At 40.2% G+C, this 15,986-nt stretch overlaps 1 protein-coding gene across 4 annotated transcripts in view; it reads right to left on the bottom strand.

Annotated features, from left to right (window-relative positions):
* Positions 1–15,986, bottom strand: part of AASS (aminoadipate-semialdehyde synthase) — a 69,796-nt gene that overhangs the window by 15,160 nt on the left and 38,650 nt on the right. For all 4 annotated transcript variants that reach the window (XM_027102076.1, XM_027102079.1, XM_027102077.1 and 1 more), the window contains 7 exons: positions 15,051–15,110; positions 14,794–14,861; positions 12,241–12,362; positions 11,927–12,053; positions 8,081–8,191; positions 7,879–7,987; positions 5,348–5,488 (listed from right to left, as the gene is read on the bottom strand). In XM_027102076.1, coding sequence (XP_026957877.1) covers positions 5,348–5,488; positions 7,879–7,987; positions 8,081–8,191; positions 11,927–12,053; positions 12,241–12,362; positions 14,794–14,861; positions 15,051–15,110 — 738 coding nt within the window. The remainder of the gene's footprint in view (positions 1–5,347; positions 5,489–7,878; positions 7,988–8,080; positions 8,192–11,926; positions 12,054–12,240; positions 12,363–14,793; positions 14,862–15,050; positions 15,111–15,986) is intronic.

Below are 15,986 nucleotides of genomic sequence, written 5' to 3'. Positions count from 1 at the left end.
AAAAACCAAAACAAAACAAAACAAAAAAATCCCAAGAGTGGGAATCAGAAGGAAGTGAGGAATGCTTTTCATTTAAGTTTCTTGTCAAACTCTTCTGAACTTCACAGTAAACATTTCCTGAAGAGCCATTTCTGTACTTTTTCTTTAAAACAAATTTCTTCCATCAGGATTCTAAATTTTTTTTAAAAGTCTAATAAAGAGGCAAATGTTGACTTTTAGGGTCTTCCCACCTATCTCTCTTCTACAACCTATGGCAATTCTAAAGTTTGGTTTACTTGTTTGCAGGTTAGGGATTTTTAAAGAAAAATTCAATAAAGACCACTATATTCCAGCATTGTACTAATCAGAAATAAATCAGCTGGTTTCTAAGTCTATCATGAGGTCCTTGTAAAGAAAACAGGGAAGATATAAGCTGAACGGTAATGATCCGTTTAAAGACTGACGGCTGCTAAAGGAACCTGACCCCAAAATCACATTTGATGTCAATTCAGAGTCGTATTTCTAATGTCCTATCATGGGATTCATTAATAAGCCCCGCCCTACATGACAGATAAGAAAGAGAGGCATGTTTATCCATTTGCCAGAGAATATGCATTTTTTTTCTGACTCAACAATGATTCCATCCAAGACCCACTCCCAGCAGAAACAGTGGCTCATTACTCGCTGCTGGTGCAGACTGCTCTAAGTGTGACTCTTCCCCACACATGCGCCCACACCCACACGTCCCCCAACCGCTGAGAACCACTGACAATAAGCTGGATTACTAAACCAACAAGACATGTAACACAGGCAATATACAGACAAGCATTTATGAGGGCACACTGTGTGCCAGGTGCCTTATATACATTACCTTTAATCCACGCAATAACCCACTTTTCAGAGGTGAAAACTGAGGCTGATAGAGGCACCCAGGGGCAGATTTAAACCCATGTCTATTTGACTCCAGTGTCCGTGTTCTTTCTACTGTACCATACCGTCCCCTTAATTGTGCTCATCTGTGGATCAGTAGTTTGAAAAGGATATTAATTGACTAGGTACAGCATTCCTGATCATGCCACCAGTGATGCACCTGAAAATTGAGTTAAGAATGGCTGCAGGTGGGCTTCCCTGGTGGCGCAGTGGTTAAGAATCCGCCTGCCAATGCAGGGGACACTGGTTTGAGCCCTGGTCCGGGAAGATCCCACATACCGCGGAGCAACTAAGCCCGTGTGCCACAACTACTGAGCCTGCGCTCTATAGCCCGCAAACCACAACTACTGAAGCCCGTGAGCCACAACTACTGAAGCTTGCGCACCTAGAGCCCATGCTCCGCAACAAGAGAAGTCACTGCAATGAGAAGCCTATGCACTGCAACGAAGAGTAGCCCCCGCTTGCCGCAACTAGAGAAAGCCCGCGTGCAGCAACAAAGACCCAGCATAGCCAAAAATAATAAATAAAATAAATAAATTTTTTAAAAAAAGAATGGCTGCAGGCAATAGAGAGCAGCATCTACAGAGGGAAGGCTGGGTGCTACAGTCAAGGGAGGGGAAGGCAATAGGAAGAGAGCCAGAAAACCTATCTCAAATCTGTGTTTGCAGAGCGACCACGATCCTTACTTAGTGTATTTGTTTAGCTTGGGAGTGGCTTGGGATAGGAGGCTGAAGGAGATGATGGCGAAGGTCTGCCATGTCACCCCCAGGTGTCACCAATGTCCCATGGAGGGAACAGAACTCAGAGAAGACACAGTCACTGTCTCCAAACATGTGGAAGGAAATCAGATGCATTAGAAACAGGATTAGAAGTTAGAAGTTAGCAGTAGTACCAGAGGTAGATCTTGTCCTACATCCTTGCAGTTATTTCCAATGAGATACATCCTAATTCCTAGGCTACTGCCTGAGTTGCTGGAAAAGTTTAAGGTTTCAACTTAAAAGCAGAAGCCAGGGGCTTCCCTGGTGGCGCAGTGGTTGAGAGTCCGCCTGCCGATGCAGGGGACACGGGTTCGTGCCCCGGTCTGGGAAGATCCCACAGGCCACGGAGCGGCTGGGCCTGTGAGCCATGGCCGCTGAGCCTGCGCGTCCAGAGCCTGTGCTCTGCAACGGGAGAGGCCACAACAGTGAGAGGCCCGCGTACCGCAAAAAAAAAAAAAAAAAAAAAAAAAAAGCAGAAGCCAGAGAAGTCACCTGGCTCCCCCATGATGATTCTGTGTATTACATAAGGCCTGCTCCATGGTGGAGGGTGATGGTGACAGAGGCAATGGAGGAACAAGAGAGGTTTTGAGATGTTTCTGTGTATTACATAAGGCCTGCTCCATGGTGGAGGGTGATGGTGACAGAGGCAATGGAGGAACAAGAGAGGTTTTGAGATGTTTAACAATCTGGGTTAGAAGACAGACCGACACACTTGAATTACTGAGTGAATAATACAGCATCCGGAAAAAGTGTTAGACACAGACAACCGAAGTGTGGGAGTTCAGACAAAAGAATAGTGAACAGGGGCTGGAGTGGTCAGGAAGAGCTGCGTCCACAAGAGGAGACCTTGAAAAAAGTATGATTTTAGCAAAGAGAAGAAAAGCTTCGTGTTTTCTCTTGGTGTCCTCCACAGTGTCAGGGAGATGCAAAAAGCACTCCTCTTTTACAAAAGGAGTTCAGGATAAAAGGGAAAAACTTCAAATTCAACAAATACAACTTTTGCTGCCTGAAAATAACCTCTTGCTTTTCCTGAGCTCCTACCACCATTAATTTCTTTATGCAGCTGATGTTTGCTAGGGGCTTAGGACACGCCCAGAGATCTGCTGTGTGGCAGATTGTAATCTATATGACCTCACTGAGCCCTACTGCAAGAACCCTGCAAGGCTGGTGTGATTATGCTTACCTTCAGGCAAGGAGCTCAAAGCCCAGAGAGATGAAATGATTGCTCTAGTGCCACCCAGCCAGCCATGGCAGAGCTAGAGGACCAAGTCAGACACACTGGTATCAGGTTCCATGCTCTTTCTGTTGCACACTGCATTCCACTGACCTCCTTGTTATCATCTTTATCTCTTTTTTTTTGCGGTACACGGGCCTCTAACTGTTGTGGCCTCTCCCGTTGCAGAGCACAGGCTCCAGACGCGCAGGCTCAGCGGCCATGGTTCACGGGCCCAGCCGCTCCGTGGCATGTGGGATCTTCCCGGACCGGGGCATGAACCCGCATCCCCTGCATCGGCAGGTGGACTCTCAACCACTGCGCCACCAGGGAAGTCCTCTTTATCTTTTATATGGCCTCCTGCGAATAAGCATTTTACCCAGCTGAAGCAAGAATTCTTCCTGCATTCACATGTGAGTTTATACCAAACATAGGCCAGTCTCTGTTCCATGATTGCAGAAGGTAGAAGGGGCAGTTGAAGAGGAGATCAGCAGTGGCATAGAAAAGGGCGTGTGTCTGGTAGAACGTGAGACTGAGACCCAAACCTTCATGATTCTTAGAATTGGAGAACTAGATTGCCTGGCCTTTGGTGACACTGAGGGATGTCAGCACTTGGACCACAACTCAAGGGTTCTGTTTCATATCCTGAACCATGTGAATGTGTCTTTCCAGAATCAAGGTCAAGTGTCTTGCTTGTCCAGTAGTGTTTTCAGTGCAGCTGTGGTCCTCTGGTCACTAAGTCAGTCCATCTCAAATTCAGCTGCACATTAGAACCATTTGGGAAGTTTTTAAAGATCCCCAAGCCCAAGCAAGTCAGAATCTCTGGGGATGAGGCCCAGACATCAGGATTTTTTTAAGTGCCTTGGTGACTCCAGTGTTCGGCCACGGCTGTGAGCCGCGCTCACAGGTACAGAAGTCGATGGCTGACAGTGACATTCACCTTAAGAGATTCTTTCAATTTACTCCGGTTTTTACACGAAATACATTTAGATCACAGATACACTGAGAACTTATAATACTGCTGCCAGAATAATCTTTGTTAAGACCCACATCTGATCAAGTAATTCATCACTCCCTGCAGAGCTGGGACTACGGTGAGGTGAGTGAGGTGCTTAGGGCACAAAATATAAAGAGGAAGCCTTGGTCTAGTTATGTTTGTTCCTAAATGCGAGTCTTTCCTTACAGTCAAGAGCATAAACTATGAAAGCAGACAGATGTGATTTGGACACTGCTGAGCACAGTCATGAGTGGCAGTGTCTCTGCCAGGCTGGCGCCTTCTTATCCCTCAAGGCTGAGCACATCTTCTCTTCCCTGTTAATTTTCCTCTCCCTGACCTCCTCACCAAGGTCAAGTCAAAAGTCAATTGAACCTTGGGGTAAGAGAGGAATAAAGACACAGACATACTAGAGAACGGACTTGAGGATATGGGGAGGGGGAAGGGTGAGCTGTGACAAAGCGAGAGAGAGGCATGGACATATATACACTACCAAACGTACGGTAGATAGCTAGTGGGAAGCAGCCACATAGCACAGGGAGATCAGCTCAGTGCTTTGTGACCGCCTAGATGGGTGGGATAGGGAGGGTGGGAGGGAGGGAGACGCAAGAGGGAAGAGATATGGGAACATATGTATATGTATAACTGATTCACTTTGTTATAAAGCAGAAACCAACACACCATTGTAAAGCAATTATACCCCAATAAAGATGTTAAAAAAAAAAAGTCAATTGGCCTCTCATCTGCATCGCTGTGGCACTTTAGCATACTTTGGAACTCTCATTGAATTATACCTATTTATTCTACTGTCTGCCTTTCCTGCCGTGAAGCCATCTGGTAAAAGAGGGGAAAAAAAGGCTTTAGAGTTAGTTAGATCTGGGTTTGAATCCCAGCTGCATGACTGTGAACATTCTCTTTGCGCCACAGTTTCCTTATAGTAAAATGATGAAAATAGTACTAAACTCAGAGCACTCTTACGTTCTGCCACACAGCAGCTGGGAAGAAATCTTAGTTTCCTTCCTTGACCCATCACACCCTCCATCCCGAGAGCTACCCCCATTCTAGTTGTGAGTTCTCTGAGATCAGAAACTTCATTCAGCATGACAACCTTTAGTGCCTTGGCCCAAGTCTAGCACATAGTAGGGATTCAGTAAATGTTTGTCAGGCTGAAATAAACTGCAAGATGACCAGTAGTTATGCACGCAGAGAAGTTAAGAAGTGAGTGTTTCAACGGCAGAAACAACTTGCAAGAGGGCAAAGAGGAAAGAATGAGCCTGGGCTTTGCTGGGAACCGTGAGGAGACCACACGGAATGGAACAGTAAACACACACTGGGAAACAGTGCAGGAGGAGAATGGAGAGCAAGCAGCACAGCCAGCGTTAAAGGGCGTTGGTATTGGGGAGAAAGTGTTTGGCCTTTCTTAGGCAGTTACTGCAGGTTTGTATCTCTAAAGCTTTGATGATGAGCCTTCACCTTTCCATTGAGCAGGTAGGTGGCGGGCTGCATTATGTTCATCAAAACTCCCACTGGACTCCAGCTAAATTTGTATCTCAAGGGATTGTCTGAATGTTCAGGGGCTGGAAGGCCACCGCAGTAGGAAACATAAGATTCAATCTGTAAGATAAAGAATCAATAAATTAGGGAAATTAACAATTAGTTACGGAGAATAATCTATCCAAATCTATCCGAGTAATTAATTGAGTACAGTGACACAAATAAGGTAAACTTGTTACAGTTTCTCCTTTCTTAAAGTTACAAAGGCTTTCAAAAATACATCCTTAAAGCCAAACACCATTTGGTGTTTGTCAGTTATATTTAGATTAAGTCAGTTATATTTATATATATATATATGTGTGTGTGTGTGTATATATATATATTTTTTTTTTTTTAATCATCTAGAGATTGTGGCTAACATTTTGCTCCGTTAAAAATTCAACCATTAGTTCAATTCTGCTTGGTCAGTGCCTCCTGACTTTTAATTCAAATTATATACTTCATTATAATTTGATTGTATATGTATAATTATTAGTATTAATTAATATGTAATTAATATAAATATTATTAATTGATATGATATTTAATTAATTTGATTCTATATTTGATTATATATATTACATATGTGTGTGTATATATATAATATAAAATATATATAACCTGTTTTAGGTTATATATATATTATGTTAGGTTAGGTTTAATCTGAGTCATCACATTTTCATGTCCAATAGTTCTTTCTTATGTGTAAAAGATACTTTATATACCAACAGGTTGATAATATTACAAAGAATTTTTCCCACTTTTAAAAGTCAAACCTTATTATAGAATCTCCAAAGCAGTCTAAAATCTTTTATCAAACCAAAATATATATTATAGTAGCATCTATTTCTCTAAAAATCTATTGTTAAGGCTTGGACTTTTTTTTTACCATACAAATATTTCTGCAGTTTCAAAATTTTACTTGAAATTTCTAGTCGAAGTATGAGTTAGAACATAGCAGTTTCTTCTCAAAATAGACTAAAGACCCTAAATGTAACACCAGAAACCATGAAACTCCTAAAGGAAAACATAGGCAGAACACTCTGACACAAATTGCAGCAATGTTTTTTTGGATCTGTCTCCCAAAGCAAAGGAAATAAAAGCAAAAATAAACAAATGGGACCTAATTAAACTTAAAAGCTTTTGCACAGCAAAGGAAACTATTCACAAAGCAAAAAGACAATCTACTGAAAGGGAGAAAGTATTTGCAAATGATATGACTGATAAGGGGTTAATATTCAAAATATAAGGGCTTCCCTGGTGGGGCAGTGGTTGAGAGTCCGCCTGCCGATGCAGGGGACGCGGGTTCGTGCCCCGGTCCGGGAGGATCCCACATGCCGCGGAGCGGCTGGGCCCGTGAGCCATGGCCGCTGAGCCTGCGCGTCCGGAGCCTGTGCTCCACAACGGGAGAGGCCACAATAGTGAGAAGCCCGCGTACCGCAAAAAAAAAAAAAAATATATATATATATAAATACATATAAATAGCCATATAACTTAACATCAAAAAACAAACAACCTGATTAAAGAATGGGCAGAAGACCTGAATAGACATTTTTCCAAAGAAGAAATGCAGATGGCCAACAGGCACATGAGAAGATGCTCAACATTGTTAATCATCAGGGGAATGCAAATCAAAACCACAGTGAGATATCACCTCACACCTGTCAGAGTGGCTGTCATCAATAAGAACACAAATAACAAATGTTGGTGAGGATGTGGAGAAAATGGAACCTTCATACACTGTTGGTGGGAATGTAAATTGGTGCAGCCACTGTGAAAAACAGCAAGGAGGTTTCTCAAAAAACTAAAAATAGAACTACCACATGACCCAGCAATCCCACTCCTGGGTATATATCTGAAAAAAACAAAAACACTAATTCAAAAAGATACATGCACCCCAATGTTCATAGCAGCATTATTTACAATTGCCAAGATATGGAAGCAACCTAAGTGTCCATTAACAGATGAATGGATAAAGAAGATGTGGTACATATATACAATGGAATACTATTCAGCCATAAAAAAGAATGAAAGTTTTCCATTTGCAACAACATGGATGGACTTGTAGGGTACTATGCTAAGTGAAATAAGCAGACAGAGAAAGGCAAATACTGTATGATATCACTTATATGTGGGATCTAAAAAATACAACAAACTAGTAAATACAGTAAAAAAGAAGCAGACTCACAGATACAGAGAACAAACTGGTGATTACCAATGGGGAGAGGGAAGGGAGGAGGGGTAGAGGATTAAGAGGTACAAACTATTAGGCATAAAATAAGCTACAAGGAATATATCCAACACAGGGAATATAGCCAACATTTAAAAATAATTATAAATGGAGTATAACCTTTAAAAAAAGAATACAGTAGTTTCTTTAATCAGAATTATAGAAAGAGTATTTCTGTACACAAAAATCGGGACCTCTTAATATTTTCCTAAATGGACCTTTGGGTGTCAGTTGGGCTCACCGTGGCTCCCACTTCTTTGGCCTTGTCTATCGTTTCCATTGCCAACATATGATCAAGACCAGGGTCCAATCCCAATTCGCCAATGACTGTGATGCCAGCATCTTCCACACTGAAAGAGGTGGAAAGAGAAGGAAGGAAAATTTGGATAGAAAATAAAAACAATTCCATGGAGTTACTTTGTTGAAAACCTACAGAAACTTACCTCTTTTCTAATTCTTTTAGCACCGGGGTGATGTAGCTTGCAGTGATCATGTTAACCTTGCTTGCGATGCATGCCTTGGCCACAAGAGGATGCAATACATAAGGCAACAAGCTTAAAAACAGGAGAAACTAATCAGAAACTTTCTTTGCCAACCGTCCCTCCAATGTACCTTGAACTGCACTAAAGTGAAGATATCACACTGATTATTCTCTCAGAGATGATCAATGACTCCTTGAAGACTACAGAATAAATTCATCCTGTTATCATATTTAAAACTCTCCACAATATGACCTTCACTTAACCTTTCTATTTTTCCTCCTTGCATCTCCTTCATAAACCATATATGGGGACCAAAGAAGCTATTGTAATTCTCCACTCACAGTCTTTACTTTTCCATTTGTGAACCTTTACTCTCACCGTGTCTTCCACTTGAAATTGTCCCTCACCCACCCACCCCCATCCAGATCATACCTTCCTCAAAGAAATGTCTGAAAAGGTAAATCCTCCAAGAAGCTTTCCCAGATTCCCCCAAATCCAGATCTTCCTCTGTATGCACTCAGCTATCCTTTTGTAACATTTAGTGGACTTTATTCTACTCATCCTTATATTTCTATGATTTTCTGTCTTGGGTCCCTTAGTAAAAGGTAACGTTGCTATTCTTTTTACCTCCACATCTCCTAAATGGCTATCGTTAAACTAAGTCAAAGTGACCCATATGTTACATTAAAGAGTAGAGTCTAGGAAAGGCCAGGGGAAGAAATAAGTTTCAATGGTATTGTTAGGTGTAAAAGCTATCGAAACAGCTAAACGCCTATATGGGAAGCAAACACTGAAACTGTACTCAAAACTCAACTTTGGGTCTTCTAAGAATCTGGCTCTGGTGTTTTACTTTGGTGCTGGGACTACACAATCACAAAAAAATGAATTTCCATAAATTTACATATAAATGAGTATATTCATATTCTACCAAGAAATAACAAGCATCCTGTCAATCATTTAGTAATATTTAAGTTCTACTAGCTTACTGCCTATTTGGCAAAGCAATCTACACAGTACCAATGAAAATGTAAATACAAACTTGGAAACATTATTACAGTATATCACTGTACTTGTTAAATTCCTCCTGTTTATTTCATATTTTCTCTATTTCACATAAAACAAAACAATAAAACCACCTCTCAGGCACTTATTCCTCTTCAGGTTAATAGAACAGAGTATTGTTACTTAGATTTATTATCATGCAGAATAAAATTGGGTACATATTTTGCCAGTAACAATATGAAAGCCCTTGATCTCTGTTTTTTGGCTTTTTTTTTTTTTTTTTAAAGAAGATGTTGGGGGTAGGAGTTTAGTAATTTATTTATTTATTTTTGCTGTGTTGGGTCTTCATTTCTGTGCAAGGGCTTTCTCTAGTTGTGGCAAGCGGGGGCCACTCTTCATCGCGGTGCGCGGGCCTCTGACTATCGTGGCCTCTCTTGTTGCGGAGCACAGGCTCCAGACGCGCAGGCTCAGCAGTTGTGGCTCACGGGCCTAGCTGCTCCGCGGCATGTGGGATCTTCCCGGACCGGGGCACGAACCCGTGTCCCCTGCATCGGCAGGCGGACTCTCAACCACTATGCCACCAGGGAAGCCCTTTTTGGCTTTTTTAATCAAAAATAATTATTACTAAATATGGTAGCCCTTTAAAAGCCAATGAATGAAATACTTGCAAAACTCTTAGTTGGAAAAGTATTAATAGAAAATGTTCAGTGGCATCATCTTAAAGGTTAGTGGGGATTTTTTGTCGCATTCTCCACATTGAAAACCTGTCTGATAAAAATTTTATCCAGATCTAATAATATTTTTAAATTTGGGCATTATCAGCACTAACCTAATAATATACTGAGAACTAGAACGATAGAACTTCCATTGATGGTGCCTATTTTAGACAAAGGGATTAGAGTTCATAATTCATTGTATATGTAATATAGCAACTACTCAAGAGGACATAATTAACCCAAATAGTTGGAAATGCCACTTGTGAAAACATACACAAAATACACATCTAATTTTCAAAGTAATTTATCAAACTCAATTCCTACTTTTCATTAAATCGTTAAAAACCAGAACTGCAAAATAAAACCATGAGAATTTGACATATTATAAAATTTTTGTGAAACATATTTTTCACTCATTTTACTTTGATAGTCCCTAACATTGTGTTTACATCAAAACATTCTTTCTCCAACTTAAAAAATGAAAAGCTATGTAAGAAACACTACAGGAATGTTTAACATCATTTCCACTATTCACCACAGAAATTCAACCAACTGAGAAAAATGAAATATAAAACAGATTTTGCTCATGCTAAATCTTATTGCAGGTCACCAAGTCGTGGAATTCTAAATTTTACACCTGTTAATAGATTATTATCGTGTCCATTATCTTGTCATATTTTGCTTCTGATTTTGTTCAAAATGTGTTTTGTTATGTTCTTTTCTTTTTTTAATCAAAAAACAATGTTATGTTTAGGTACCTATGTGTGGCAAAACAAATTCTCTTTGTTTTATTCAGTAGGCTAGAATATTACATTTTGAAGGACTTACTTTCATAATTATAACCTGACAGACAAGGTCTACTGGTTATTGATAAACTTTTGCTAAAAAATAATTAATTCACATTAAATTTTTATAAATTGAATAATGTTTTTAAGTGTCCAAAGTGAGCCTATATTAAGAGATAATGCAAAAGTTCCCACTTAGAATTACCTTTCTTTGCGTCTGTTTTCCAACACCCACCCCCTTTTTTTAAGGAGGAACTCACAGAAGTTGCACAGAACTTGCAGAACTTCCTCAAAGATACCATTTGAATCTGATCTAACTATGAAAGTGATCTAATTATGAAAAAGCAGGTTAACTTTCTTCCTCCCATCTTGGAAAAATTATATTCTAAGAATAAATGGCTTATTCTTATCACTTTGATGTTTTCAAAGTGAAGTATCTAGCCTTCATTTTGTAGCCCTGTATCTAGATTTAGATCTGCAGTTGTATTAGATAGTAATGAATGATATATTTCAAGATATGTTCCTCTGCTAAGGCTAAAAATGGTCATAGGGCTAGAGAATCTACTCACTTTCATTTAAGCTTTATAAGTCCAAAGGAAAAAATAGCCACCCAAATACGTCGTTAGTGCCTCATGACCCAGCATTTCCACTTCTAGGTGAATCCAACAGAAGCGTGTGTATACGGTAACCAACAGACAAACACTACATTGTTCATGGCAGCACTATTCATAATAGCCAAATTCTGGAAACAACCTAAACACTCATCAGCAGTCAAATGTATAATAATAGTATATTCACGTAATGGAATATTACCCAGTAAAGAGAATAAACTACAGTTACAGACAACAACGCAAATGACGATCACAATGCTGAAGAAAGAAGGCAGCCACGAATGAGGACATACTGAAAGATTCCGACTGTACAAATGGAAAACTAGCAGAAACGAATCTCTGTGTTAGAAGCCTGGACAGTGCCTACCCTTGAAGGATGGGGCTGGTAATAAAAGGGGGCACAAGGAGCACTTCTTGGACACTATTATATTCTGGTTCTGATGTGGATGATGGTTACACCATGTGTTCACTTTGTGAAAATTCTTTGAACTACAAACTTATGATTTGTGCACTTTCCTGGAGGCACATGTGAGTGTAAAAGTTTACTGAGAGAAGAGAAGAGGAGAGAAGGGGGAAGGGAGGACAGGGGAGAGGAGGGGAGAAGAGAAGAGTGGAGAGGAGAGAAAATAAGGAAAGAGAAGTAACAGCAACAACAACAAAATATACGGCAATCATTTCTTACTATTTACTAACCTGATGACAAGATCCTGCGTTGCCACCAAGGAGTTCAACTTCACTTCTTGTTTACCAACGTACAGGCTAACAGGATTTATATTATACTTCTTGCCTAACTGTTCGATTTGATTCTCCATGTCAGACCCTATTCAAGAATCAAAACATCCAATCTTTAGATTTCCTTCCACTAGTCAGAGAGTAAAACACATTTTAACATCTTCAAAAATAATTTTTCAAAGTTTAGAAACAAGATAGTCATCTAACATTCACAGAGTAGCCATGTTTTGAAATCAATTTTACTTCCTCTTCTTTAAAAATTGGGGCTTATTTACCTACTGTTATTTCTATATTGTCGTCCCTCGACAGGTATTCCAACACCGGCTCAGATACGTAACCAGATCCAAGAACCAAGACCTTTTTCTTGGTGCTCGCTGAGAGTGACTGAACACGTTCCCTATAAATAAAAGGGGGGGGAGGGAATTTGAACAAAGAAACATTTCAAGTAACAAAATGTTGCTGTCCCCAAACCAGACTAAAACTTAGACTGTGAAGCAATTATTTTTTCCCACACTTCTTATCGTAAGAACCTCAACAGGAGTTCCCAATACCAACATTTTTCATTATTTTAGATCTTGTATGATGAACAACAGACCCTGAGATATTTGAGGCGTATGAGTTCCCTATACCACTAGTGAGGTGCAGATGCTGGCCCAGCGCCTGGCTACTCACAACTGAGTAACTTGGCGTCACACTCTATCCTTCCGGGGGACATGATTCAAAATCATGCTGGGGGCCTTACATCGAACCTTATTTACTCCTCGCAACAATCCGAGAAGACAACGATCTGAGGAGGAGATTATTATCATATTAGACACTGTCTTGTGATTTATCTTCAGGGTCACTTGAAAACAGTTAAAACCATAATTTTGAAATCACAAACGCCATGGGTTAAACGTAGAAACCTACATGAGTCACTAGGCAGAACTCTAATTCTTGAATTTTTCTGTTGTTGGAATTTGTGCCTTCCTGACAGCTAACTCTTTGTCTTTCCTGCAAACTCTGACCTCCAAGACAGTGACTGAGTCTTAGCTGTCTTTATAAACTCACTATTGCTCACTGTGTTTTGCCTTAAAGATGGAAGATACTCATTAAATGTCTTTTGAATCAGAGTCCCAGATAACCATGGAATGGCTTGGTGACAGGGACTTAAGCAGAAGGCTCTGTTGCTGGAATCTTTTAGGACAGGATGTCTCTCAAACCTTAACCTTTATTTAACTTCACTTCATTTCATTAATTATAAGTGAATAAAAATAAATTTAAATGTAAAATGTTCCTGCCCCCTCTTCACCCCCAGAACTCATATTACTGATGAGGGGACGACTCCTTTAACTTCCACCCCCATCCCATTTCACCTCCCAGAAAGAAACACTATTACAGATCCTCTCTAACAGCACTTTCTGTAGTTTGTGTAATTGAAACACATTATTTTGATGTCCAAAAAATAAAATGTTCAAAATACATATTTAAGAACTCGCTCCTAGATTTTAATACTCTCCACCCCATCAGCAACCCCAAAACGCTCCAGGTTAATAATCATTGTGCTAAGGAACGAAGAGAACAAAAGAACAAGGCAGGGATTCAAGAGAACTCCAATTTCCTTCCAAAATGCAACCTTCATTTTCAGTCTCTTGGCACAAGGTTCTACCTGGGAAGGAGGGCAGGAAGTCCTAGCAGTTGGGGCCAGCAGACCTGCCGCTACGTGAAATATAGTGTGTAAAGAGCGACTGGTCATGGTAGACACGTCATTGGATTAGTAATGTAAGAAAGAGATCATCTGATGATGACAATTCAAAGATACACAGAACTATGAAAAACAAATATGTGCAGTTTCCCCTACAAGACACTCTCCTATGGAGTTACAGAACTAGTTGCTTTTTTAAAAAACAAATTATACACTCTTGTATCATGCCAGAATATTTCACTGACGCACAAAAAATTACTGTAAGCTAACAAACACATTTGGAAAAGGCGTAACAGTAGTACTTGATCTGGTCATATCTCTTAGTTACTTCTTACAGGTGGAAAAACCGAGAAAGAAGACCAGGCAGTTTGTTTGTTTGTTTTTAATTTTCCCACTCTGGCTTCTTCTGAGAATTCAGTGCATGGGTTATTTTTTTTTAATGTGGATAGACCAGTGGAGCAGATATAAACACGGATCAAGTGCAATCAGTTGGAGACCAGAACATTCCAAAGAAATGTCAATGTTTCCAAACTTTTAGTAGTAAAACCAATTATAGAAACCAGGGCCTTAGCTAAGTATCTTCCTAAGAGAACTGTTCTCTCCAGTAGATTTGCCACATTACTTCCTGACACTTTCCTCCTAGTAAGAATCCCCAGGGGAAACTGACCTCTCACGATTTTCTTTCTTCACTACTTTCCTTAATTTCTAACCAAAAGCTCACTTTTCCGAGTATTATCCGAAACAAAAGAGAGTCCAAATCCTCAACCAAAAATCAGCCTGAAAGCACCACAGAAAGGGTTAGCAAGCTCATTTTCCTCTGAGAGAATAGCTGAGACATTACAACATGCAAAATGCTGGAGAAGGAACAAGGACAGAGCTTTTGGAGTTTTGCTTACTTACACCCAAGTCTACATGGATAACAGAAAGCCAGAACGATGCTACACTACTGTTTAAGGGAAAATAATTCACAATGGTTCCAGGCAGTCACTTGGTTTGAATTTCCTATTATTTACAGACATTTTTTAAAATTACATATTGCATAATCCTAGCATCACGAACTCACATAGAAGCATTAAAAAAAAGGACTCATGAGATCCATGATAAGAATAAATGTATTAAACAAGAGGATGTGAATGATGCTTACCTGCTCTCCCGGAGTTTCTGGATATATTTATACTTATTAGACAATGTGCCGTTGGATGTAATCACTGCCTGAATATATACGATACAAGACATTTCTTTAGTCACCACATTTAGTCCCACAAACATGGGCTCATGACTAATAGAGAAAAGAGAGAGTAACAGAGAAAGACAGGGAGAGAAAAAGGAAAGGGGAGAATGGGGAGCAAGGAGAGTGGTGGAAAAAGACATTCATGAAAAGAAATTCTTTTCATAACTTACATCTCGCACCACAGGAGAAAAATTTTGACTCTCAAGAGGCTGTGTCGCGTCTGATAATATCTGAAAAGGAAATGAGATTGGAAAGAGAGAAATGACATTGCAAAGAAGGCTTCTTGCTATTTTATCCATATGAAAATATTAGTCAAAGGAAAGAAAATAGTTTAGAAAACAGTTTTTTGAAAATCACTGAATTGTATAGATAATTGGTAAAAGAAATTTTCTATAAGCAATGAATTCTGCCCCCCTAAAACATTATTTTAGTACAATTATTTCAGTACAATTTCCAACTCTAAAACCAAAATTTAATCATGTTTGCTTACTGGAAGCACAAAAAAACTTACGCTTCCCCACCAGTTAAATGTGTCATGTTGAGCGTGCTGGTAAATACCATCACACGCTTTATAACCATAGTCCTCCCTCTGAGGAACTCTACCCCTTCCCAAAAGGTTCAGGCTGGGGCTTCCCTGGTGGCGCAGTTGTTGAGAGTCCGCCTGCCGATGCAGGGGACGCGGGTTCGTGCCCCGGTCCGGGAAGATCCCACATGTCGCGGAGCGGCTGGGCCCGTGAGCCATGGCCGCTGAGCCTGCGCGTCCGGAGCCTGTGCTCCGCAACGGGAGAGGCCACAACAGTGAGAGGCCCGCGTACCGCAAAAAAAAAGAGTTCAGGCTGTTCTATTAGAAGTAGAGAATGGGTCTTGCAGACAAAAGAGCCACCAACCCTACAATAGAGAGTCTCCCTCGGGTCAATATTAGTTCTGTTTATAGGCACATCAGCATTTCCAAAGTGTCCAGGAAAATGACTTGACCTAGTAAACTCAAAAAGTCATTCACACTCTTCCCATTATCTTGCAAGAATGAGTCAGATGGCCAACAACAAAGGCCACATCTCTCATATTAACATCCCAGCAACCCAGTCCTCCTCTTTTCTTCCAAGGTA

Source organism: Aethalodelphis obliquidens, unplaced genomic scaffold, assembly GCF_003676395.1.
Source record: "Aethalodelphis obliquidens isolate GAN/ISIS:26980383/991018 unplaced genomic scaffold, ASM367639v1 scaffold5, whole genome shotgun sequence".
Lineage (NCBI taxonomy): Eukaryota > Metazoa > Chordata > Mammalia > Artiodactyla > Delphinidae > Aethalodelphis > Aethalodelphis obliquidens.
Note: the sequence above shows the minus strand (reverse complement) of the source record. Positions and strands in the feature narration are given on the sequence as shown.